This window comes from Podarcis gaigeae, assembly GCF_964106915.1.
Source record: "Podarcis gaigeae genome assembly, chromosome: 6".
NCBI classification, from domain to species: Eukaryota; Metazoa; Chordata; class Lepidosauria; order Squamata; family Lacertidae; genus Podarcis; species Podarcis gaigeae.
Genome location: NC_139682.1, coordinates 27220812 through 27245544, shown reverse-complemented (window position 1 = coordinate 27245544; position 24733 = coordinate 27220812). Strand labels below are relative to the sequence as shown.

At 43.8% G+C, this 24733-nt stretch overlaps 2 protein-coding genes across 6 annotated transcripts in view; both read left to right on the top strand.

Annotated features, from left to right (window-relative positions):
- Positions 1 to 24723, top strand: part of L3MBTL1 (L3MBTL histone methyl-lysine binding protein 1) — a 40004-nt gene extending 15281 nt beyond the window's left edge. For 4 of the 5 annotated variants that reach the window (XM_083746196.1, XM_083746195.1, XM_083746197.1 and 1 more), the window contains 19 exons: positions 590 to 737; positions 2007 to 2151; positions 3271 to 3397; positions 4000 to 4087; positions 6234 to 6325; positions 7643 to 7747; positions 9451 to 9586; positions 10479 to 10579; positions 11838 to 11989; positions 13815 to 13891; positions 14472 to 14557; positions 15010 to 15120; positions 15376 to 15490; positions 16150 to 16246; positions 16679 to 16876; positions 18271 to 18317; positions 19312 to 19469; positions 19928 to 19990; positions 22292 to 24723. In XM_083746196.1, coding sequence (XP_083602322.1) covers positions 590 to 737; positions 2007 to 2151; positions 3271 to 3397; positions 4000 to 4087; positions 6234 to 6325; positions 7643 to 7747; positions 9451 to 9586; positions 10479 to 10579; positions 11838 to 11989; positions 13815 to 13891; positions 14472 to 14557; positions 15010 to 15120; positions 15376 to 15490; positions 16150 to 16246; positions 16679 to 16876; positions 18271 to 18317; positions 19312 to 19469; positions 19928 to 19990; positions 22292 to 22426 — 2181 coding nt within the window. In that variant the 3' untranslated portion in view covers positions 22427 to 24723. The remainder of the gene's footprint in view (positions 1 to 589; positions 738 to 2006; positions 2152 to 3270; positions 3398 to 3999; positions 4088 to 6233; positions 6326 to 7642; positions 7748 to 9450; positions 9587 to 10478; positions 10580 to 11837; positions 11990 to 13814; positions 13892 to 14471; positions 14558 to 15009; positions 15121 to 15375; positions 15491 to 16149; positions 16247 to 16678; positions 16877 to 18270; positions 18318 to 19311; positions 19470 to 19927; positions 19991 to 22291) is intronic. The other variant, XM_083746199.1, reaches the window with a different exon arrangement.
- Positions 1 to 24733, top strand: part of SGK2 (serum/glucocorticoid regulated kinase 2) — a 477666-nt gene that overhangs the window by 405371 nt on the left and 47562 nt on the right. The window lies entirely within an intron of this gene.

Here is a 24733-nt window from a genome sequence, read left to right as displayed (position 1 = left end):
GAAAAGACACTACAAACTCTTTTAAAACAATAGAAGTATTGTAAGATTTATTATTCCATAAAATGACGGGGTCACACTTCCAGGAACGCCTTCTTGAACAAAAATATCTTTAATAGATGCTGAAATAGTAAGAGACTGGGTGCTTGTCTAATTTTAGTTGGTAACTGATTCCAGAGGGATGGAGCTGCAACACTAAAAGCAGTAATGGTAGCACCAGAGGCTTCTTAACATTACACAAAGGGTTATGCATAGTGGAAGTCTAGGTCCTTGCATTCTGACCTTTTTTTTTTTTTTGCGGGAATGTGGCACTTTAAACTTTCCCTTTGGAATCTTCAGCGACAACACGAAACTCACTGCTTGCTCTTGAGCTATTTTTCCAATCTATCCTACCTTACAGGATTGTTGTGAGGATGAAATAGAGTGGTCCCATGTTCATTTTCCCTAATCCCGTTGGGGCAAAGGCAGGATGCAGGTGTATTGATAATACCGCCTTGATTTCATTCCAGCACAATACAGCCATTGTGCCTAGATTTCTCTTGGTTTTTTTCTCTCCTGTAACTTGTTAACCTTCCCTCTCTTATTGATGTAGTTTCGGATAAATGAATATGGAACGCTGAAAGTGGTCAGTGCTGACAAGCTTTTGCCAACAGAGCCCCTAAAGGAGTGCCACTCAGAAAGAGAGGGAGAAGATGAGGCAGCAGCACCTCTCAGCAAGGATAATCCCACCGTGACTCAAGGTGAGGATTGCTCCTCAGCAAGGGTTCAAAACTTTGCATGGAATTACACTTGTAGAAGCCCCTGCTGGGCCATAGTGATAATGAGAATGCTGGGGTGATATTGCTACCTCTTAATGCTTCTGTGGCTTCACACATGTGGAGAAATGTGTGATTTAAATGTATAATTACAGGTTCCTCAGATGTTTTTTTTCTGTTGGATGGCCGCATTCACAGCACACATTTAAAGCACAATGATACCACTTTAAACCAGCGTGTCTTCCTCCAAGGAATCCTGGGAAACGTCATTTGTTAAGAATGCAGGGAATTGTTAGCAGACCCCTATTCCCTTCACAGAGTTACTTTTCCGAAAGTTCCTTGTGAAGAGAGATTTGTTGTTATACTACTCTGCATGTTGTAGTTCTGTAAGGGGAACAGGGGGGTCTTTCAATAACTCTTAGCAAGTAAACTACGGCTCCCAGAATTCTTTGGGGTAAGCCATGACGGTTTGAAGTGCTTTAAATGTATGGTGTGAATTTGGCCTAACTGTTGTTCGAGAGCACTGGGTGTCTGTGTCAAATTGCACAATCGGCGGTGTGTGTATGAAAGATCATTGATTGATTTATTTTAAAACATTTCTAAATTGCTTAATGGTTAAAATCTCTCAGCAGGGCACAAACACTAAGCCAGCAACATAAAAACTGAAGTGAAAGGATCCAATCCTATGGGTTGGGGGAAACCTGGACAAATATGTATGCCTTCACATGATGTCTGAAATAAAATGTGGCAGATCACGCATGGCAGAGGGAAAGGCAGGGGCAATGTGAAAAAATGCCCATTTTGTACTGACTCCCTTGTGACTCCAGTACAGTACAAATCCAATGCATAAGAAATAAAACAAGAAATATAAATATAAATGATACTTGTAGCATGGTACATTACAGTAGCTGCAAGAAGCGGAAAAACCATTCAGTTGTTCACCCCTAGCAATTTTCAGGCGGCCCATGTGGGGGTGAAAAAGTTTGGGAACCACTACTCTATGCTATCTTAGTTATTCAGGTTACCTGAGTTTATTTTCTATCTAGTCTCTGAGTACTTTGTTACAAGGCAAAATTTTGAGCTTGTGTGTCACTGTGCAGACAACCTAAAGCTGGTTCTTGGCATTGTGCTTCTGACACGAGTGCTCAGACAACCATGCCAGAATCTTGGCCAGCTGGCCAGCCTGCTGCTGTTGAGGTCTCTTGTGACCAATGTGGCCCATTTGAGTTTTTGCTTCTCTTTCGGTTTCCCTAGACTCTGATGTCCCAGAGGCTCCCAAGCTGCCAACCGTGGACAGCCTGTGCCATTGCAGCACCTGCGGCCGAAGAAACGTTTCAGGGTCAGCCCAGGAAGGAAGAGGGTTTTGCAGTGAGAACTGCCACCGGCAATTCAAAGAAAGGTTAAAAAAAAGAAGGGGGAGACGCTATCCTTGCATGACAGGCAGCAGGAGGGGAGGAATTTTGCAGCTCTGCATATTCCTTATTCTTCTGATTTGGAGAAAGAAGAAATGGAGAGAAAGAAATGCTGCTATGTATCTGCCAGGACTGGAAGCTCTCTTTCCTTTGGGTGGGTTATATTAAACCTACTCCTGTGCTGAAATGTGCTCCCCTGCCCCAGTTTCTCAAGAAGAAGAGACCTCCATTTTAATTGCCTCAGTCACAAGAATTCAGGGGGATTTTGAACTCACAAATGGGCCAAGAGTAGTGTGCATGTTTCTTCTTTCCATTAAACGTTTCTCCAGCACTCTGCCACCTCCATGACTGTCTGCACTTCCTCATCAGAAAAAGGTCCCATGGGACAAGTTACCTCATGATGTCTTCCCCTTGGCTTTTAGCTGAAGTGTCGGCATCTGAGAAGGTGGGCAGAGCACAGACTGCTGGTGACTTGATTTGTAGGATGAAAGAGAGGCAACACATCTAGGAGGGTTTTAAGAGCAATATTTATAGCATTTGTGTCTCACCATGCTTCCAGGGAGTCCAGAGTGACTTACATGAGTGGTAATAATAATAATAATAATAATAATAATAATAATAATAATAATTTATTATTTATACCCTGCCCATCTGGCTGGGTTTCCCCAGCCACTCTGGGCGGCTTCCAACAGAACACTAAAATACAATAACCTATTAAACATTAAAAGCTTCCCTAAACAGGGCTGCCTGTTGGGACAGGGCTGGGGTATCACATTTTATCCTTAAAACAGGCTAGTGAGGTAGGCCGGAGCATATGTTGACATGCTATGGGCTTCCCTGTCAGCTTCACAGCTGTGCAGGGACTTGAACCTCTCATCTTCTTAGCTCAACACAATATTATCTGGTTGGTACAAATAGGTCTTGCTTCCCTAAGAAGTCAATCCCCTCCAAAGTGAGGCTTTGCCTCCTCCGTTCAGTTTCTACAGCGATCACAATATTGTTGCAGGAACCGATTCTAGTGCTCAAGGCCAAGCAGTTCCCATTGCTTGGAAAACATGGTTGGTGGTAGAAGTCCTGAGTCTGCAAAGGTTTGCTTTGCTTTGTAGGTCTGTCATCGTGGAGAACTCTGCTGGCAGCACCAACTCCACTGAAATCCTCAAGCCAGTGAAGAAGCGGAAGAGGAAAGATTACCAAAGCCCCTCCGAGGAGGAAGAGGAAGAATCAGAGCAAATGGTACAGCTGGGGTGTTCTTCCATATATGTGCAAGAGTCCCAAGGCAACATTTTCCCCCCATATATACGATTCCTCATTTCATTGACCTGACTGACTTGTTTCTAACTGATTTTTTTTTTAATACTTTGACTGTCAAAACTTGTGTGAGGGATTCAAATGTATATGCACTGTTAAAGTAGATTAGAGCTCTCTCCTGTCCTAGTGCAACAAATCTACTCTTGACAATAGCTGAGTTCTTTGCAGTTTGGAAAGTGATGGGGAAATTCACTGAAAAGTGTGGGGAGAATGAATGCTGAATAGAAGGCATATAAATGCCCCACAAGCAAATCAGGAGGAATGCTCAATAAAGACCAGACATAGTCTAAGCTCTGCATAAGCTCAGTGCAAACAAATCAGGATGAATGGACAATAAACAAGGTGTCTAGAGGAGCCCACAGATAGCATAAAAATGATGCAGAATTTCGGTATTGTTTCATCATGGGGAAACTGATCTTACAGCAACTACCCTAGGACTTCCTTTCACTTGGATAAATAGGGGAGTCTGAAGTTAGCAGTAAATTAATTCAGAGTAGGAAGGTTTGATTTTTGTTTGTATGATGTAGGAAGTGAAGCAAGAGGAGACCAATGGCTCTGGAGGAGAACTTCCTGCTGGCAGCATGGGGCATGAAGAATGGAACACAAGCCAGCCTGGTAAGCTCATGCTGTAGATCTCTTGCTCAAGCCATTCAGATTTTCTGTTTACTAAGATGATTCCTTGTGTAAATAAAGTGTGGCACTCCTTATTTACTTCTGTTCTCTGGAAGGTGGAGGCTAAACTGTATTGGGATGGAGTGGGTTTGGTTTAAACGTTCCTGTTAGGCTAGTCAATCAAGAGTTCTTCTAGAGTCTTATGATCCAATGGTGCATTTCAGAACGCTGCAGAGATTACAAAACACACAGAAACACCTGAAACCATAAAATAGATATTATTAGAAGTAGTCGTTGTTCTTATTTCCTACATTTATATCTAGCAGTTAAACCATTCAAGCAAGTGCATGTATCTGTCTACACAACTTGGATTTTTTGCTTCATATAATATTTTTGTATGGCAGTCCCTGCCATTAGCTTACAACTGGAGGCGGGAGGCATTTAGCTAGAAAGTATTAGTAGTTTGGGTGCAGAGGAGAGATGGTGATGCTGTTGGAGGCTATTGTAAGTCAATGAAAAAGAGCAAAAATGAAATACTTAAGTCTATTACATTTAAAGTTATTTAATCGATTGAATGGTTTCAATAAAGCAACAGTGTAATGCAGTTACATTGTTAGTGCTGAGTCTCCTAAGTCATCCCTTTGCATTGATTGACCAGTGCACTGGGAGGCAGGAAGAGGTTTACTCCATACTGCGCAAGTGGGGAGAATACGGCCTGCTTGCTTTTGCTGATGCTTCAGTAGAGAGAGGACCAAAGCCTTAATTAACATAATGAAAACTAAACATTCTAGGAGGGGTCCACCCATCTGCCCTCTGTCTGCTGCCTTGGGGAAAAGGGGAAGCTCAATATAGGAAGTGCTTTCCTTATATACTGCATCAGAAATGCAATCCACTCATGATGATAAAGGGTTGGCCAACATCCCATTAACTGAGTTGTCACATGATGGAGTAACATTATGCATAATGTGAAGGGAAACTAGATAGAAGTCTCCCCCCTCCAATCTCTCCTAATGCTAGAATCCTGGTGTCATCCAGTGAAGATGGATGCTGGGATATTCAAGGCAGAGAAAAGGAAGAGTTTTTTTATTATTATTACACACAGTGCATGGTTAAATTATGCACTAAGTTAATATTTTATGTTTTATTATGTTTCTGTATATGCTGGAAGCTGTCCAGAGTGGCTGGGGCAGATGGGGTACAAATAATAAAATTATGATTATGATTATTAATTATGAAATTTGCTACCACAAGATGTAGTGATGGTCACCAAGCTGGACAGCTTTAAAAGGGGACTAGACAAATTCATGAAGGTTAAGGCTATCAATGGCCACTTGTATGCCTCTGAATAACAGCTGTTGGTAAACATGGGGCAGGGGGAGAACATTACAGTTCACCTTCCCTGCTTGTGGGCTTCCTATGGTAAGAAAAAGATGCTGGACTAGATGGGCCTTTGGTCTAATCCAGCAGCTGTTTTTCTTATATTCCCAGTGTCTGTGACCAACAAGAGGGCAACTGCTGAATCAGAGTCAGAATACAATGCTTTTGGGTAACATACATCACTTGTCCTGCCCTCAATTACTGTGTCTTCAAAAGGCGGAAGTAGTTGAGGGTCATAAATGGCACTACAGTGGTACCTCGGGTTACAGACGCTTCAGGTTACAGACGCTTCAGGTTACAGACTCCGCTAACCCAGAAAATACTCTCTTGGTGCTGCCCTCCTGCCACACATACAGTGGTACCTCGGGTTAAGAACTTTGCTTCAGGATGAGAACAGAAATCACACAGCAGCAGCGGGGCAGCGGCGGGAGGCCCCAGTAGCTAAAGTGGTACCTCAGGTTAAGAACAGTTTCATGTTAAGAACGGATCTCCAAAATGAATTAAGTTCTTAACCCGAGGTACCACTGTATGTGTGGCAGGAGGGCAGCACCAAGAGGGTACAAGACAGGGGAACTCACCAAGAGAGTACAAGACAGGGGAACCCCAAAATGTCTAAATGCCAATGAAGCTATTATTGCTTTTACCATTTAATATTTTAATATTTTTTTAGAAGCCGCCCAGAGTGGATGGGGAAGCCCAGCCAGATGGGTGGGGTATAAATAATAAATTATTGTTATTATTATTAATTTGGTCTGCGTCTTGCTGTTCTCAGTTTCCAGCGAGGAGAAGACAGAAGGTTGGACCTGGGCATCTTACCTTGAAGAACAGAAAGCCATTGCTGCCCCTCTAAATCTGTTCCAGGAAGTGAGTTAACAGTGTCCCTGTTTCTGTCATCTGTGGGTGTACCTAATCCCAGCAAATTCTAGAAACTGTAGTTCCATGAGAGGGATTTCTGTCAAAGAATTCTTAGCACCATCTTCTGACCACAGTTTGCAGGACCCTATGTGAGAATCTGTAGCAGTTAGACTGAAATAAAAATTGGGTAAATTAGGAATGTAAATATGGCCAAGTGTGAGGAAACCTCTTATTCCGTTAGGAGTCAGTCTCTATCTTCTGCTGCCTTCCACTCATGTGTCCTTGTTTCCAACTCAACAATTTAATCATGGATTTTGCTTTATTTTCCTTAAAAGTCTAATCATGCTTTTATGTGATTCTTCTCACTTCCATTTATTTTCAGGGGGTTTTGTTTTGTTTGTTTTTTTGCTTTTCTGTCAGTGGAAAATCACATGGGAGAGTAATTCTAAAAAGTTGTTGAGGGAATAAAATGAATCTACAGTGTATTCTTTTGAAAGTATTACATGTTTTTAAGTGATCCATAGTAGTTTAATGTATCCATTGGAAGCACTCTGTTTGAGATTAACTTGATTTGACCATGTAGGCAGTATTTTTGGATTAGTGAGGAGGCTGCATCACTTACTCCCCATTTTCGTACACGCTTTCCCCATCCTGCTGGGTGTTCCAGATAAACCAGTCTTCCACATTTTCAGCACGCTTCATGCTAAGCCTGAGAGAATCTGATTCCTCTTCCCAGATGGAGAACAAAAGCTGTGTGTATGCCTGCTGCAGGGGTCTATTGACTAGTACCTGTGACATCACTCAAGGCATACACCTCTCTGGAGCTGCTTTGTGTGTGTTTTAATAAAGGCTGTGTTCATACATAAAGCATGGAGTATTAGGCAAATAATGTGTGCTTGGTTTGGGCCTTCTTATTCCTGCAGGGGAAAAACTAACTATGATCCTTGACTCAGTGCTGTGTCCAAACCCAAGGTTCATGCTTTGTTTCACTCCAACAAACCATGATTGGCAAGCCAATTCTTTATTATTTTGGTTTCTCTCAGTTCCTCATTTTGTCAATCTTAAGTTCAGTTCTACACATGTCCTCATCAGTTTGCAGGTTGTTGTTGTTTTTAAGTTCCCATGAAAACCAACAGCATTTTAATGATAAGTTCTCCTAATACACACATTTTTGTATGCTGTTTCCCCCGATACACACATTTTTTTGCAAACCATTTCCCCTCTGATATAATGCAGAATTCCATTGGGTGAACGGTGTAAAAGACAAGCAGCCCAGCAATAGCAATAAAACATTTTTCACCTTTTCCTGTGGTTCGTTCCTTTTAGCACCAGTCGACCCCCCAGCACAAGAATGGTTTCAAGGTGGGGATGAAACTGGAGGGGATCGATCCTCAGCACCCTTCTATGTACTTCATCCTGACTGTGGCCGAGGTGAGATGGGTCTGTCCATTTGCATTCTCTTGCATCTGAGCTGCTGAACGCCGTGATAGGTTGCATCTAAAGTAGCACTGAGTAATGCGTCCCACCGGCGCATGGATTTCCACTTGTGTAATGGGACTTCTCTCCCATCTCCTTCCCCTGCATATGCCCTAAATGTGTTCTAGGAGGACCTGCATATTGGGGGAGGACACAGGGGCCAGGAGGCATGCTGAAATCCTTGTGCTGACAGGACATGTTAGTAGGATACCACCCACTGACTCCCTCTGGGTTTCTTTCGGGCTATTCTAAATACAACTAGAGCACCTCACTATCAGATCTGTTTTATGAGCATTTGCTGAAGTACAAGGCTTAAATAAGTCACAGATCTCCCTGAAATGAAGTTATCAGATCCTTGCAAAGGGTTTTGTAGAATCTCACTTCATGGAGCACTCCAAGGCTCTGGGTTCAAGCCAAACTTGCAGAACAATCCAGAATCCCAAACCGCTGTACTGTAAGGGGTTAGGATGAGGCAGAAGTGCCCTTTGTCAAACTCGGCTGGGCTGGGTTGGGATCTGTTGGTTGGGGCTTTGGCCACTGTGAATCTCCCAAGAGCACCTACCACAGGCCTGGCTGCTGGTGTTTGGAATATATCCCTTAAACAGGCTCAAGCTGGGCTAGCCAGGGATCCACTGTATTCTGAGCTGGTCCAGCTACCAGAAGGTTGATGCAACAGGTCTGATCCTGACCTCTGCTGCACCTGCCTGGAGCTGACATAGCAAAAAATACTGGAGTTTAATTCCCACCTGCCAACTGTAGCTGGCAGGGCTCTGAATGTGACAATAGCTCTTCTGCTCTGTTTTTTTATTATTTTGACATATCTATTTTTATTGATACTTATACAAAAGTTCAGGCCCAATACAAAGTATCTTTATATAATAAACCAGAATAAAAAAACACACATTTAAAATCTAATCTAAAAAAAAGAAGAAGAAAAAAAGCAGGAGCAAAAAGAAGGAAAAAGAAAAAGAAAAAAGAGAGAGAAAATGAAATGGAAAATAAAATAAAATATTTCTTCAATCTTCAAATTCAGATATTACAAGTTCATTTTCTCTTTTACTCAAAAAGTCCAGGAAAAGTTTCCAATCTTTAATAAATGTCAGTAATGATTTGTCTCTAATTACCTTTGCCATCTTGGCTAAGCCCAGTAATGTTATAAACCATTCCACCATAGTAGGTAAGGCTGTATCTTTCCATCTTTGTGCATATAACAGTCTCGCTGTTATATATTGGAATGCTTTTCCCTGTTAAGCCCCATTGCTGCCTGCCAGGGGATTAGACTAGAGCCACTGAACTTCGGATCCATCCCTGTGTTTGCAGAACCCATTTCATTAGACATTGTTAATTTGAGATAGAAAGCAGCTATGAACCAGTTAGAAATCAAATGTAAATGCTCACACTATTGTAGATTTTACACGCAGACTGGGAAATGTACGAACTATGATGTAAGCATCATTTACCTGTGCCAGATTCCTACCTCTCAGGAGGTAGAAAAATAACTGGTTGCTGGACCCAGCATGTCAGAATTTTGACGCACCAGCCTGGTAAGGGATTGAAATAACCAGTAAGTTTGGCTTATCCTATCCAGAAAGAGTTGCAGAATGAAAACCCATTCATTGAGATGGCATGTCCCTTTCTGTTGCTTTTCCTTCATGCAGGTATGTGGATACAGGATGCGCCTTCATTTTGATGGCTACTCTGAATGCCATGATTTCTGGCTGAACGCTGACTCCCCCAACATTCATCCTGCTGGCTGGTTTGAAAAAACAGGACACAAACTCCAGCCCCCAAAAGGTGAGTGAATTAGGGTGGTGCATCTGCAGGCACAGCTTCCATCCTTGCTGCAGGAGAAATCTCAGCATCTCCCCAAGTGTGAAGATAGCCAAGCAAGAGTGGCTGCTGGCATGTGGGAACCTGAATCACAGCCCTATTTGCATAACTGAGTTGTGTAAATTGCACCATAGGTAAATTGGTTTGAGAGAGGGGCCTCAGTAGCTTTCAAGGTGTGGGTGGGGAAAACGTGGCTTTCTAGATGCTGTGGTGGTTGCTCTTTCTATCCAGCCTTTTTCCCTGATAGGGACTCAAGGTGGCTTAAAGCTAAAATAGGAACAGCTGGAAACATAGGGGGGGGGGGGAATCCAGTGAAACATTAATGGTGCTGGCTGGGGCTGATGGGGATTAGAGTCCATTAATGTGGGGGGGGGGGCACAGGTTCCCCATCAGTGTCTTAAGGAAACATTCATACTGTGCATCTAAAGCATCATGGTAGCAATTTAAACAGGCATGGCTCCCCCTAAAAAATCCTGGGAACTAGTTTGTTAAGGGTGCTGTTCCCCCTACAGAGCTACAATTCGCAGAATGAAAAGGGATTGATCGTTAAACTGCTCTGGGAATTGTAGCTCTGGGAGGTGACGTGGAGTCTTCCAACAACCCTTGGCACCCTCAATAAACTACAGCTCCCATAATTGTTTTGGGGGGTGGGAATCATGACTGCTTAAAGTGGTACCACAGCGCTTTAAATGTATGGTGTGAATGTGGCCTTAAAAGTATCTCAGTGCCATCGCAAAAGAAGCTGGCATTTGAGGAAGCTGAGAAGCACCACCTCTGTTCACTTGTTTCTGTAGGTCAAAGAGGGAGGTGTGGCCGCCCACTGAAATGCTTCTTTCCCCCTCTTTTTTTATTTTAGGGTGTCTAGGTTACAAGGAAGAAGATTTCAACTGGGCCAACTATCTGAGGATAACCAAAGCTCAGGCTGCTCCAAAGCACCTCTTTTTCACTCCAGACAGTGTGAGTAGCTGTGATGGCTTGTGAATGCTCTTTGCAAGAAGTACCTCTGCTCACTCAGATATATATCTAGATAGATAGATAGATGATAGATAGATAGATAGATATACACACACATACACAGTCTTTATTTTACATATGTACAAGCAGCGCATTACAATCATGCATCTGAATCCTCCGGCTCAGATTCTGGGAGTGGCTTCTTCTCCCACAGAAAAAGCAGGGAAGTTTCACGTGATGCCTCTCCCCCCTCCTCTTTAACTCTCTCCTTTCCCTAGCAAACGGAATAGGCATTGTCTCACTGTCTGTGCCAGAACTTCCTGTGTGGCGCTGAGGCTCTGGTTCAACATCTGAGAGCCATCCCACCTCCTGGCTGTCCCCTCCTTCCTCAATCGCCACTTCCTGCCCCCCTCCCTCTGCCTGTTCCTGCTCTGGCAATACCATGACAGTAGCTGACCCGTTTGCCTACAAACTACCCCCATTCTCTGTGCTCTGGAAATTGTGGCAAGAAAAATATTTCTGCATACAACAACACACAAAAGAACCTAGCCTGACCCATTAGTGTGGCCCCAGGATTGGAAAGCTTCAGAGGAGTAAGTTTAGTATTGATGCACATGCAGGACCCCACCAGACTGTCAGTATTTCCGGCATACTGGAAATTAAGGTTTCTGCAGTGAAAGTGGATTAAGGTCCTATTGCAGCAAGTCCCTCCCTCCTTTTAAAACAGCAACACTTGGAAAGTGACAGGGATATGCCTTGAATAGTGTGGAATGCAGGAATGAGTAACAGGAAGACGTGTCAACACTCCTCAAGCAGATCAGGATGAATGGAGGATGAATGCTTATCATCATATAAACATCCCACAAACAAATCAGAGCAAATGCTCAATAAACACTAGATATCATCTGATCTCCACAAAAGTTTTGTGTAAGGAAACCAGAAGAACTGCTCAGTAAATAGGTTATCTGGAGGAGCCCATCATAAAAATAAGGCTCTCAACAGAATAAAGAATTGAATTGGATTAATACTGTGGCCTTCCACAGATTGATTACTTGATGGAATTTAAATAAATTACCAATACTGCATTATAGCTGTTTGTTGTTTTTGTAGTTGATGCCCCGAAGGAAGTGTGAGATAGGTGCACCGTCAGCTCCACTCACATGTTCTTGCGATTCACACATCACTGCTACACCTCAGGATTGCAGCACATGGGTGCATGTATGAAAAGGGCCCATTTTCTTTCTTTCTTCTGTTTCCTCAGAACGCTGCTCCTACAGGGTTCCAAGTGGGTATGAAGCTTGAAGCAGTGGACCGCATGAATCCTTCTTTGATATGCGTTGCCACAGTGACAGATGTGGTGGACAATCGCTTTTTGGTGCACTTTGACAACTGGGATGACACATATGACTACTGGTAGGTGAGAGAGGAGTAGAAAGATTGCATAGAAAAAGCAGTCTTAGGCTGAGCTGTAGGTGTATCTTGCTTGAGAAAAGCCTTTCAAAATTTCGAGGAACGTTAACATGAAATTGTCATGAGAATTACAATTGCAAACCTCTCATTGAGCCACGCTCTCTGTTCCATCAAGTCTACTGTCTTGGGGCATCATTTTGTATTTTGCTGGAATCTTGGTTGTAACACTTCAGAAATGGAACCAAGTTTATTAGTATTATCATTTACAAAGATTAGTCACATTTTTTCCCACTCAGCTGTTACATGGTAACTTGTACAAAGTTACTGTTTGCAGGCCTTTTTGTACCTACTCAATTTCTGTGCAACTTCCCTGTCCCAAACATTATTGATCCTGTGTTAGGGTATTTGGGCATTAGTTAGTTGATTAAGGAGAGGGGGGCCATTAAAGATGGTTTGGAAGCGTCTGATGAACTCTTTTAAAAGAGGTGGTCTGTTGTTGTTTAATCATTTAGTCATGTTCGACTCTTCGTGACCCCATGGACCAGAGCACGCCAGGCACTCCTGTCTTCCACTGCCTCCCGCAGTTTGGTCAAATTCATGCAATCTGGGTTGTGGGGCAGAGACATGGAGCTGCCCCTCTGCCCCCAGCTTTACTGTAGATTTGGTGGTTGGAGGTGAGGTCACGGTGTCATGGGTGCACCTGCATAGCCCAAACCTACTGCCACCCTGCCTAAGCCCAAACCAGGTAAGTGTAGTAACACCGGTAGGGAGTGAGTGGCGCTGTGGTCTAAACCACTGAGCCTTTTGGGTTTGCCAATTTGAAGGTCGGCAGTTTGAATCTGCCCAGCAGGATGAGCTCCCTTTGCTCTGTTCCAGCTTCTGCCAACCTAGCAGTTCAAAAGCATATCAGGGCAAGTAGATAAATAGGTGCTGCTGCGACAGGAAGGGAAATGGCGTTTCTGTGTACTCTGGCACTTGTCACGGTGTCCCGTTGCGCCAGAAGTAGTTTAGTCATGCTGGCCACATGACCTGGAAAGCTGTCTGCGGACAAACACCGGCTCCCTTGCTCTGAAGTGAAATGAGTGCTGTACCAGAGTTGGGAGGGCAGATCTGTGATTCCACCCTGCCACACAGCCAATGACTAGAAAGTATAATAAAATATATATTAAAGGTTATAAAGAGTGCAAGTTAAATCAACACCAGTAAATAAACCTCCTTTAACATATACCCTTTATACTTTGTTCCAGGTGGTGAGGGAATGGGCTTTTAAAACGTTCCACTTTTGGGTCAATATTTTGGGCCTCTTTTTTAACAGCTGCCATCTTTCCAAATATATTGCCATGGTAGCAAGTGTGTGTTGTGCTCATGCTACATAACTAATCTAATTTGCATTTTTTGATGGATGGATCTGTCATTCTCAGCTTTCTCGCTTTCTCCTTTTTCCTACCTTAAGTTCATTTCTCCGTATTTCTGTATCAATTTGCAATTTTTTAAAAAAAGACAATGAAAATTCCCTGCCATTTCAGTGAGATTTCTCTGAATTGACTCTTTTCTGTGTTTTGCCTAACACGTGTAATTTTGCAAAGCAATGTGTTCTTGTATCTTATTGTCACCAATATAGGCATTTATATGTATGCTTTACCCTAGTAGATATATTTATGTACACACTACTTGGCTTGAGAACTGCATATCAAAATTTGGAAGAGTGTGCATTTTGAAGGATGACTGTGTTTCAGTCTGCATATACTTTTGGAAAGTGTACATTTGGTAGCTTTGCTTTTAAATGCAGATTTAATCAAATTTCTCCCCGCCACTATTTGTATTGCAGGTGTGACCCCAGCAGTCCCTACATCCACCCGGTTGGTTGGTGTCAGGAACATGGGAAGCCCCTCACTCCTCCACAAGGTGAATACACAATTGTTGTCTGTTCTGTTTCTTACTGCAGCTGCTTCCACACCACACAAGACATGCCCATTGGGCCATATTGCTTGGCACTGTTATCAATTGCAAGTTTTTAGTTTTTGACCACCTAGAAACTCACAGTAGCATTCACACAAACTACACATCCATGTGGACATGATCTCCACATCAGAAAAAGTGAAGCAGCTGAAAGTCTTTGTTGAAATGGATATCAGTGCAGAATTTGCTGGAGCAGAGTCAGAATAATCTCTCAAAAATCCTATGATTATTCAGTTCATGGCAGATTTTAAAGCTGGTGCCTGCATTCCCATCAGTGTATTGCTTATTTCTTAAATTTCAATTAGAAATAGAGCTGAACAGCCATAAACCAATTGTAAAGCCTACCTTTGTATAGCATGGGTTGACGGTCACAGGGTGGACAAACATTGCGGGGGAATCCACTTTATAGGTCAGTGATTTTCACATAGCTGCTGCTGACCATCTTGAGTTCCTGAGAGCTTATTGCAACTAGTGAAGGATTCTCTCTAGCAAAAGCCTGTCATCTGGCAGACCCTTTCATTTCCAGACTACCCTGATCCTGAGAACTTCAGCTGGGAAAAATACTTGGCAGAAACAGGTGCTTCTGCGGTGCCAACTTGGGCCTTTAAGGTGGTGAGTAGTCTCTACCATATATAAGCAAACATTTCCAGGAAGGGTTGTGGCAATGGTGGTGAATTGGGTACAGGCGAGGAATCTGACCTTGATGCATGTCCTGTGCAAATGCTCACAATGCAACTTTACATGAAGGATAGGGTTATCAGTGGCTATGACTCATGATGGGTCTGTTACTTCCCATATTGGAAGCAGTATGCCTCTCAATATCAGTTGCTAAGGATCCCAAGCAGGAGAGTGCTATTGGGCTCATGTCTTGCCTGTGAGTTTCCAATAAGCATTTGATTGGCTAGTGTGGGAGTCTCATCCAGCTGGGTTGAATTCAGGTTGAATTTTAGCAATCTGCAAGGCTTCACACTCTTGCCAAACTAGTAAACTCTCCAAGTCCATCATTCTGCAGATATGGATGGATAGATAACTGTTCTAACCACCTCATTCTCTTCCCTCTCCAGAGGCAGCCCCACGGCTTCCTGATCAACATGAGGTTGGAGGCAGTGGACCGAAGAACTCCCTCCCTGATCCGAGCAGCCTGTGTGGAGGATGTAGAAGACTACAGGGTAAAGGTGGGTTTCTTCCTTGCTCAGTACTTATACCTTATTGGTGAATCACTGAAATATAGGCCAGTTGTTAATAGGGGTGGTTGGCCTACAAGAGCACCCCTTCAAGAGCAAGAGCAAATCTTCTGATATAACATTGAAGAAGCAGCCCTGGATGCATGTGTGTCTCAGAACATGCTTGTTGCCTTCCTCCATGCTGGTTTAATGCTCAGGAGATGGATTTCTAAGTCTAATGGCAACCTGTTGATTTGTGCCCTACAGATCCATTTTGATGGCTGGAGCCATATCTACGATTTCTGGATAGACTCGGACCACCCAGACATTCACCCAGTGGGGTGGTGCTCAAAAACGGGGCATCCACTGCAGCCTCCTCTCAGTAAGGACGAATATTGTGCATGGTGCAAGCGTTCACTGCAGCTCTGTTTAGCATATAGCAGCAGTAGCAAACTCAGGTCCCCAAGGCCTAGTTCACACATCAGTTTTAAACCACAATTTAAAGTGTGTTGGTCACACTGTTAAAAATAGTGGGCACTTCTCCTCTGGTCTCACTGCTGTTGCACTGTTGGGAGTTAAGCCATGGTTTGGCTTAGCGTTACATCCAAAGGCAGACTTTTGGTTTGTTTCTCCCCAACAAGCTATGAGTGGTAAGCCGATAACAGACCATGGTTATAGCTCTTGGTTTGGAGAGAAGCAAAGCATGCACCCAGTTTTGAACATAATGCTAAACCAATGGTTTAGCTCCAGCAGTGGGTCAGGAGCAGGGAAAGTGGGAGGTAATTTTCGGACTGCACATTTCCTCTTTCATGCAATCCATAGCATGCATTCACCTTTAAGCCACAACTGAGCTATGGTTTAAAGTGGTGTTTGAAGGATGCCTATGACCATCTTGGTGGTTGTCCAGGGTTTCAGACAGGGGACATTCCTAATCCTATGTGGAAGTGCTGCGGATTGAACCAGGGACCTTTCTGAATGCAAAGCACATGCCCTTCCCCTAGAAATCTTAATCTGGATAATTTTCCTCCCCTTCTTGTGCAGGGCCAAAGGAACCTGTCTCTTCTGCCAATGGGAGCTGCCCAACTTTGGCCTGTAAGACCCTCCCCACCACCAAGAGTTCCAAATACAGCTTTCACAGGTGAGCTCTTGCCATAAGGTACAGAGGGAACTCATTGGTGATTCTACTGCTGTAGGCTACATCCCCCCAGGTTCCCACTACCCATAGCCAAGGAAGCAAGTAGTGTGGTGGCCCATGCAGCTTACCTGGAGTTTGGGTTGTCAATGTAAGTTAATTGTGCTGTATCTGCACAACTTGTGGCTCACCAAGACTGTATCCACCAGCCATGTATGGATCAACAATCTTCTGTCGTTGTTGGGCTGTTACAGATTGGAAAAGCATGTGGGGCTATCAAGCCCTGGCAAGATACAGTACACGGTGGTTGGGTTGCATTTGGCTTGATAGATCAGAGGTTGGACGCGGTTGTGCCTTATGTGGCAACTGCCCCTATATGTGACAGCTGTCAGTAATACTCAGAACTAAGCACTCCTTTCTGCTTCCCCTGTTCTCCAGGAAGTGTCCAACCCCCGGTTGCGATGGCTCAGGTCATGTGACCGGGAGATTTACAGCACATTACTGCATCTCAGGGTGCCCCCTGGCAGAGAAGAACCAGGGAAGAATGAAGGCAGATCTCTCAGACACAGAAAACTCCGTCCGAAAGAGGAACTTGATCGGCTTCTCTCAGCGGAAGAAATCACGGCACCATGGAAGGTAAGAAGGCAGCTGGCCCTGGTGATACACTTGGACTTCCACACTGAGATTAGTATATTATCACACCCAAGTGAAACATTTTTTGAAGTGAAGGACATGAGGAAGGAGTTGATAATGCAGGGGAGCTGCGCACAGGTGAGCTTCAAGCAAGCTGCCGGCCAGCTCTGTGGAGCCTCCTTTTATTGACACAAATATGCAAACCCAGGCAGATACATTTTGGGCTGTGACCTTTACACATTTTCCAGTCCCGAGATTGTGGGGTGGTACAAAGTTATTTCGGCACCTGTTTCCACCGCGTCATTTTCCCCTTGCACAGTGTATGACGAAGGAGACAAAAGGTCTCGAGAGAGAAAGGTTACAGACAGGGCACCGCAGACTACTGAGACCACAAAAGGTTAGACAGAGGGCACGATGTTCAGACAGCTGTGGCTTTGTCTGTGGGGGGAGTGTGCCCCACACCCCTAGGTCACGCGTGCAGGCAGGCTGAGGCTGCTTGCGGGTGGGGAGTGTGCTCCGGACCTAGCGATCATTCCTACAGTTTTTCTCTTCTTTGCTCTGTGGATGCTCCATAGAGCTTAGCCATTTTATATTACCCCTCCATATCTATAGCAAGTTTGGGGAACCTCTGGTGCACAAACCAAAGGCAAGCCCCCACTCCACACTTCCCTGTCTGGACCATGTTGTTCCCCAGGCCATGCCCCCTACTAGCCCTGTTTTACACCCTCCTTGTGCCCCCCCCCCCCAGGTAGGATGTGTCCTTGAACTCTTATACCGCTTGTTGCTTGCTTGCTGGGAGGCTAGAGATGGGTGTGCAAATGTGTGTAGAAACTAGCCTACTGCCCTGATTCAGGGTGGAACTCAACATAGTGCTAAAAGGCTTGTTCCCATCCACACAAGATTTCTGCCCCCCCCCCCATGCTGTTCTGTGGGTTCTTTCAACCCTTCAGAGTGGATTTGGGGGAGGTCTTGGGGTGGAGCCCCATTGCAATAGCTTCTGCTAATGGAACTGAATCCAGCCCTATTTCTGCAGCGAGACGCACTGTCCTTGCATGTTGAAGGAGCAAATTTGCCCCCATTCCCCTCCGTTACAGTGATAATCCTCAATGTGAACCAGATGCGTTAAGCAAATGCCTAGACCAGGCACTACAATTCCCATAATCTCTGATCACTGGTCCTGTTAGCTAGGGATCATGGGAGTTGTAGTCCCAAAACATCTGGAGGGCCGAGTTTGCCTATGCCTGGCCTGGACATACGGAGACCTGGTTCAGACAATTCTCCCCTGACCTTAAAAAGATGTGTGAACCAGGCTTCAGTAAATGGGATTTACCAGAACTTGTCATCTTTCAATCTATGCACTGTGGATTTTGAAGATGAAGCTTGTTTTATTTCTCTAGGGGACGGCCTCCGAAATACCGGAAAATCCAGCAGGAAGACTTCCAAAGTAAGAGCTCCTCCTATAAGAGTGTGTTAAAAGGTGGATAGACAATACAACAGGGACTCTTTTTAGATCCTTAACAAATGGACAAAATGCATTTTAGTAAAAATATATATAAAAATTGCAGTTTAAATTAGAAACAACACACCTAAGACATGCATTTTAAATATGATTTTTATTTTATATTTTGAGTAGTATGTTTGTTAAGATACGGACTGATGCTTCCCGCATAAATGCATGTTTATGCTGTTTTGATTACTGTGTGTATCACCAGTGACTAAAATCTTCCTAAAATGGAATGTGAAAAGGGTTAAGATGCTATTGAGATGCTTCTTGGACCTCTGTAAGCCAGAAGCTTGCACCCACATGTCTGCAAGCCACCTCTCCCTTAGCCCTTTGCACTGCATCCTTTTCAGCGCTAACAGCTGTCAGCCTAGGCAGTTTCCAGGAAAGCTTCTCCCAACAACCAGCTGGTGATTCCTGATAGGTTCATTAAGTCCTACGATTGTCTATGCCGGGGTTGGGGAACTTGTGGGCCTCCCGATGTGATGGTGGATGACTTCCCTCATTCCTGCCCATTAGCAGAGCTGGCTGGGGATTATGGGAGCAAAAGTTAAACCATTTCTAGCCAGCCACATGCACATTTAGGTTGCAGTTTAAATAAGTGCCTATGCACATCCCTGACGGGTTGCAAATCGCCTGGATGGATGGAGCAGAACCCGGAGGAAAAGAAGAAAGATAGTCCAGCTGGGGTGCAGTGATTCTGGGTGCACAGACACTGGAAGAATTCAGCTTCACTCATGTACCGCTTCCATGGATTTATTTTGCAGCAAGCCTAGCTTTTAACACATGGGTTTGCTGCTGTGCTGTTAGGTCCTGCTTGGCCCTGAATCTCTCCAGGCTTCACAAATCATTCAGACCTTAAGGTCTAAGAGAAGAAGAAAAGGGGCCTCTTTCTTTGCACGTTAGCCTGACTTGATGCTTTGAATGTCATTGCCAGCTATTTCTTCAGACAATATGCACCAGTCTCTCTTTATGTCAGCCTTGTCAGCGCACCCAGACCGCTCCCTCTCCCTCTGCTGGGAACAGCACTGTAAGCTCCTGCCTGGAGTGGCTGGGATCACAGCATCTACTGTAGCCAAGTGGACCATTGATGAGGTGAGCCATTCCTCTTGTTATCATTACTGTTGATTGATTTGGACCCCACTTTGTAAACAAAACATACACAAGATGCCTTAGTTCACATTAGTATATAGTACAAAGCAAAGTAAAACATGCAAAAAAAAAGATAAACAAAACGGAACAGGAATTTTAAGCAACACCAGAACACACAATAACATGAATTTTATACAAAGGCCAGATTAAATAAAACCATCTGGAATATTTGGGCGTTTGGGTTTGCTGTTGGTTAGGTTGTAAGTTGTTTTAGGTTGCCCTGGACAAAAAACAATGACTAACAAATTCAATAGATGGTAATAATAATAATACATAGGTTTTCTCTGAAAGGCAGAGGAGGGAGGGAGAGAGAGAGAGAGAGAGAGAGGGAGAGAGAGAAAGAAAGGGAAGTGCTTGTTTTCATTCCCTCAGTTATTTCCTGTTGTGTCTTTTCTGCAAAGGTCTTCAGCTTCGTACAGACACTGACAGGTTGTGAGGACCAAGCGAAACTCTTCAAGGACGAGGTAAAGACATGGGACATAGTCTCTTGGAGTGGAAATTCCATTGGTATTTGGAGAACAATGCAGTAGTAGAACCATCAATTGCAGGCTGGTCCTAAAAGCCCATATTGGCAACAACGCATCCTGTTTGGTATATAGTTTCCCCTCTGTTCCGTTTTCTCAGAGACAAAACCAAAAGAGATGGGATTGATACAGTGTGGCTAACATTTTAAATATTTGATGTCTGTGAAGTGAATTCCACGTTTTCATGTGCAAACATATATAATAGCACCATGGAGATCACACTCAGGAGTTGTACAAACAGGCAAAACCACCAGGAGCCTTTTTCTGTTGGTCTGGCTGAGAGTTACATGGCAACCACCTTCCTGGAGACAAGGCCGCTCCCCTACCTCTTGTATCAAACATGATTTAGTTTTGGCCCACAGCAAGCAGGAGAGGAGAGCTGGTCCAGAGAGAGGATAGCAGGAGGCCCAGTGGCTCCTTCCACTGTACAGCAATACTTCTGCGAACGTCCGCCTCGTTTAGTATCCATTCCGTCAAACGTCTGCAGCAAACCCAGAAGTACTGGAACGGGTTACTCCTGGGTTTGCAAACCGCTCCATGCATGCGCAGACGCGGTGTTTTGCTCTGCGTCCTGGGGCTCCGGAACGGATCCCAGTCGCAAAACAAGGTACAGCTGGGGCTGGATCCCAGTCGCAAAACAAGGTACAACTGTATAGCTACAAAGCAATGAGTTTTATGAATTTAATTCTTATTGATCTTACTGATCTTCGTAAATTTGCAACAAACTAAACAGAAATGACTGCAGTATCCCTGGCCTTTTAGAACTAGAGAGCAAAAGATGCTGCATGCAAGAAAATGTGGGCACGCCATCACCTCATTTCTGACTGCAAGGGGTTAAATTATTTATAAAAGTATTTTTACATGATCCAGAGTACAGTGGTACCTCAGTTTACAGGTGCTTCGGGTTACATGTTTTCAGGTTGTGTACCACGGGAAACCCGGAAGTACTGGAAAGGGTTACTTCTGGGTTTCACCACTTGTGCATGTGCAGAAGCACCAAACCACATCACACGTGTGCACAGACGCGGTGCTGCAGGTTATGAACGCTACAGGTTGCGGAGGTGCCTCCATCACGGATTACGTCCGCAGCCCGAGATTCCACTGTATCATTATACATTGTACAACTGGCTGAGTGGGAAAAAGAGGTTGAATGGCAACGGAATTGGGGCTCAGCTTTCAAAAAGAGTGGTACCATCATTGGGTTGACACCTGGCAAAAACCCAGCAAGAGGGGCTCATTATCGGGGATCAGCAGTTGCTTAGCCACATTATGCATAGGTCTGCAAAGTCCTGTTTTCAAATATTGAAAGGCCATCAATAGGGATGGGTGAATTTGTCAGCTTCATTTTCTCATTTTTTCTAATCTTTCATTACACATTCCCACATCAGTTCACAGTATTTTTCTTTTTAAAAAGGCAGCTTCATGAAAATCCACTGTCCACAGTTCCAGCCTCATGTACGAATTTTTGCAAAGCGCTTTCCCCGAATATCATGCATTTTTATGTTATTTTCACGAACATATGCATTTTTGTGCACACTCTATCCTAGTATATGTGTTTCTGTTCATGTTATGTGGCTGGAGAACTGCATTGCAAAATTTGGAGAGGTGTAGATTTTGAAGGGCATCTGTGTTTCAGTTTGTGTATTGTATTGGCAGTGCAGATTAGGTGCATCTGCTTTAAATGTGAGCTGAATCAAATTTCTTCCCCAGTCCAGGTCATTGACAATATTTTCAAATGTACCCATTGAATTTAGCTCAGTGTTGGTGCTTCAAAAGTATCCATTGACTCCTGGCACACATCTGCTCTTTTTTGGGAAATCCAGCATGCAAACATAGACTGGCCAGTTCTTGGAAAAACAGATAACACTTTGCCCACAATATTCCCTTCTCAAGTTTTGGATGCCAGCCATAACTATCAAACAACCAAGGCATGTCCTGGAGTCATTAGCTATATACATGGCCTGGTGGATCAGATTGGGATGAAGCTTCCTGGTCAGATGCTGGGATATGATGCGCTGCTACAAAAACTGCATTTTATTCCAGAGGAAGCATTGAGTGCAGATAGCTTGCAATCTCAATCTCAAACCTTTTATTGGCATATCGACAGAATTCTGAAAGGTTCAGTACAATAAAATCACTCAGCAAAATCCAGCAATGAAAACACTGTTGTATAACATTTTTGCTTTGTGTACCCTAGCATGAGAAACAGGCACCTTCAACCATCTCTCTTTTCCTCCCCAGATGATTGATGGTGAGGCATTCCTTCTGCTGACTCAGACTGACATCGTGAAGATCATGAGCGTCAAACTTGGCCCAGCGCTTAAAATCTACAACGCCATCCTCATGTTCAAGAACGCTGATGATACCTTGAAGTGAACCAGCCTTTGACTTTTCTCCCACGTGGGAGCTGCCAAACTCTCTGTCTCGGCAGAGTAGAGACCTTCCCGGCTGCTGCAGCTGTAAAATCCTGCCAACTTGCTCTCTCTTTTGAGTCTTCGTCTTTGTTTACATGCCAAATCCATTCCCTGTCTGTCTTCCTCCAGCCAGCCTTTCCAAATACCGCCCTGATTCCTTTCCAGCAGTGGAGCTCCAGCACTGACCTGCCCAATCTCACAGACCCTATTCTCCTGATGGTTTTAAAGGCACACGCAACAGAAATTTGGAGATTTGGTTTGCTATCGGGTTTAACCTGCCTTGAATTTAACTTACTCAGCTGCCCAGGTTCTTACATTATAAAGCGTGCCTGGATTCACATGATGCAGAAGAGGAAAATATCTACAAATGGACCACCGGCGTGATCACCAAATGGCAGCACGCACTGGGAAGCACCTCTGATGTTTCAGGGCAAATGTCAGTCTCTAATAATCAGGGATTCGATCGTGAACTTCACAAGGGGCAGAGTATCTACAATATATCCAGGGACTGGCTGAAGCACTAAGTAAGTGTTGGTCCTTCCAAGACAGGCTACAGGACTAAGTACATTATTGATGAAGGAATCCATCCTAACAATTCTGGAGTCATTTCTGCTGTTGCAAAAAAAAATTGGTGCTCAGAATTTATAGACTTGTAATATTGCCATGCTACTTGTGGAGGATGAGAGAAACAAAGAAGATCATGTAATAATGTTCCTTGGTTTAACTTCTGTTCCTTCTGCAAATCGCACTTCAAGCAATTTTTCTTCTTAATATATAAAAAAATGTGTGGAGCGGAGTGTCGCAGAAAACAAGCAAACTAGCAACATTTGTACTTTAAGCAAAAGCATTCTTCTGATCCATGGGAGGAGTGACTGCTCTTAGGGATAGCCAGCTAACGTCGTTCTGGCCTGGCAGGTGCTGTATTGTATGAGAAAAAGAAAACAGATTCTGTACAATGCAGCAGTTCTTAATTTCTTTGTTCTGGACGCATCAGCTGTGCCCCATCAAACCATATTTAGTTCAGTGTGTGCCAAATGTTTACATTCAGCTGCTTGACAGTGTCCCTTGAAAACGAGAAGCTGGCTTTAAAAAAAAGAAGTTTTTTACCATATGGATAAAATGTGAGCCTAAGCTTTCAAGCTTTTGAAAATAATTCTGCTGTTGACTACATGGGGTTTTTTCCTGTGCCCCCTTGATGTTGACTAATGAAGCAATGACAGAGGCTGTTTTGATGAGCTACTTTCCCTATAGTGTTGCCATGTCATGTGACTAAAAGGCTCAGGTTGCAACATCAGTTCTACCCTTAGATAGTGAGGAACTGGCCTCAGGCAGCATATTTCTGAATGCCGTTAAAGGACAACTACTATCCTGTTAATGTATTATTGTTTGTTTGATGGAGGTTGGAATGCCATATGAATTTTCCACCTCCAGTGCCAAAATATCTTGGAATGGTCCTATGAAGTTGGGGAATCCCTTCTAATTTCAGCAGTCCTAGATTTAATTCTGGACGTTTTCCACTCCATTCTCCATCAGTCATCTCGCTTGACGGTGGTCCCATGTAATAAGTTATGATTGAAGGCTTCCATACGCAAGCACTGATTTGGATCTAGGTTTCTTAGACCCAAATCCAACCCTCTTCCCATTTGCTACAAAGCATTCTAAGTATATTTCTTAGTGTATGAACTTCCTTAAAACCAACTTTAAGTTGTTGTTTTTTGTCCCCCTTAAGTCTGTGAAGGGAAGTCTAAAGTTTCTTAACCATACATACACCAGCAACCTGTCTCATAGCAGTGTGGTCTGCGAAGTCTACTTTCTAATGTTTGGGTCAAATTCACGCTAAGCTTCCCATGGAAATGCAGCAATTTGACTCTGATATTATTGAATACTTGGTCACTATTTAGGTCTCTTTTTTAACTGCTGGCTGCTTGCTGTTCCAAGATAAATTTATATATTGATTTCTCTCTCTCATGGTCATGGCAAGCATTTCTTTTTTTAGCAAGTTTCCTGCTGATTGTGAAATATCTTTCGTTTGACTCCCCCTTCTGTTTACTTGTTAGGAGGCAGATTACTGGGAAGAAGGACATTTTTCATTTTTGAATCAAATCCTTCTAACAGATGCTGCAGGATGGTGCCAAACTATCCCCATATCCAAAGAGATGCTCTTTTTAGTCAGCCAGGAAAGATGAAGAAGGAAAGAACCACTTGACATGCCCAGGTGATTCTTGGCGGGTTTTAAAAGGAAAACTCCCCCCCCCTTTTTTTTAAAAAT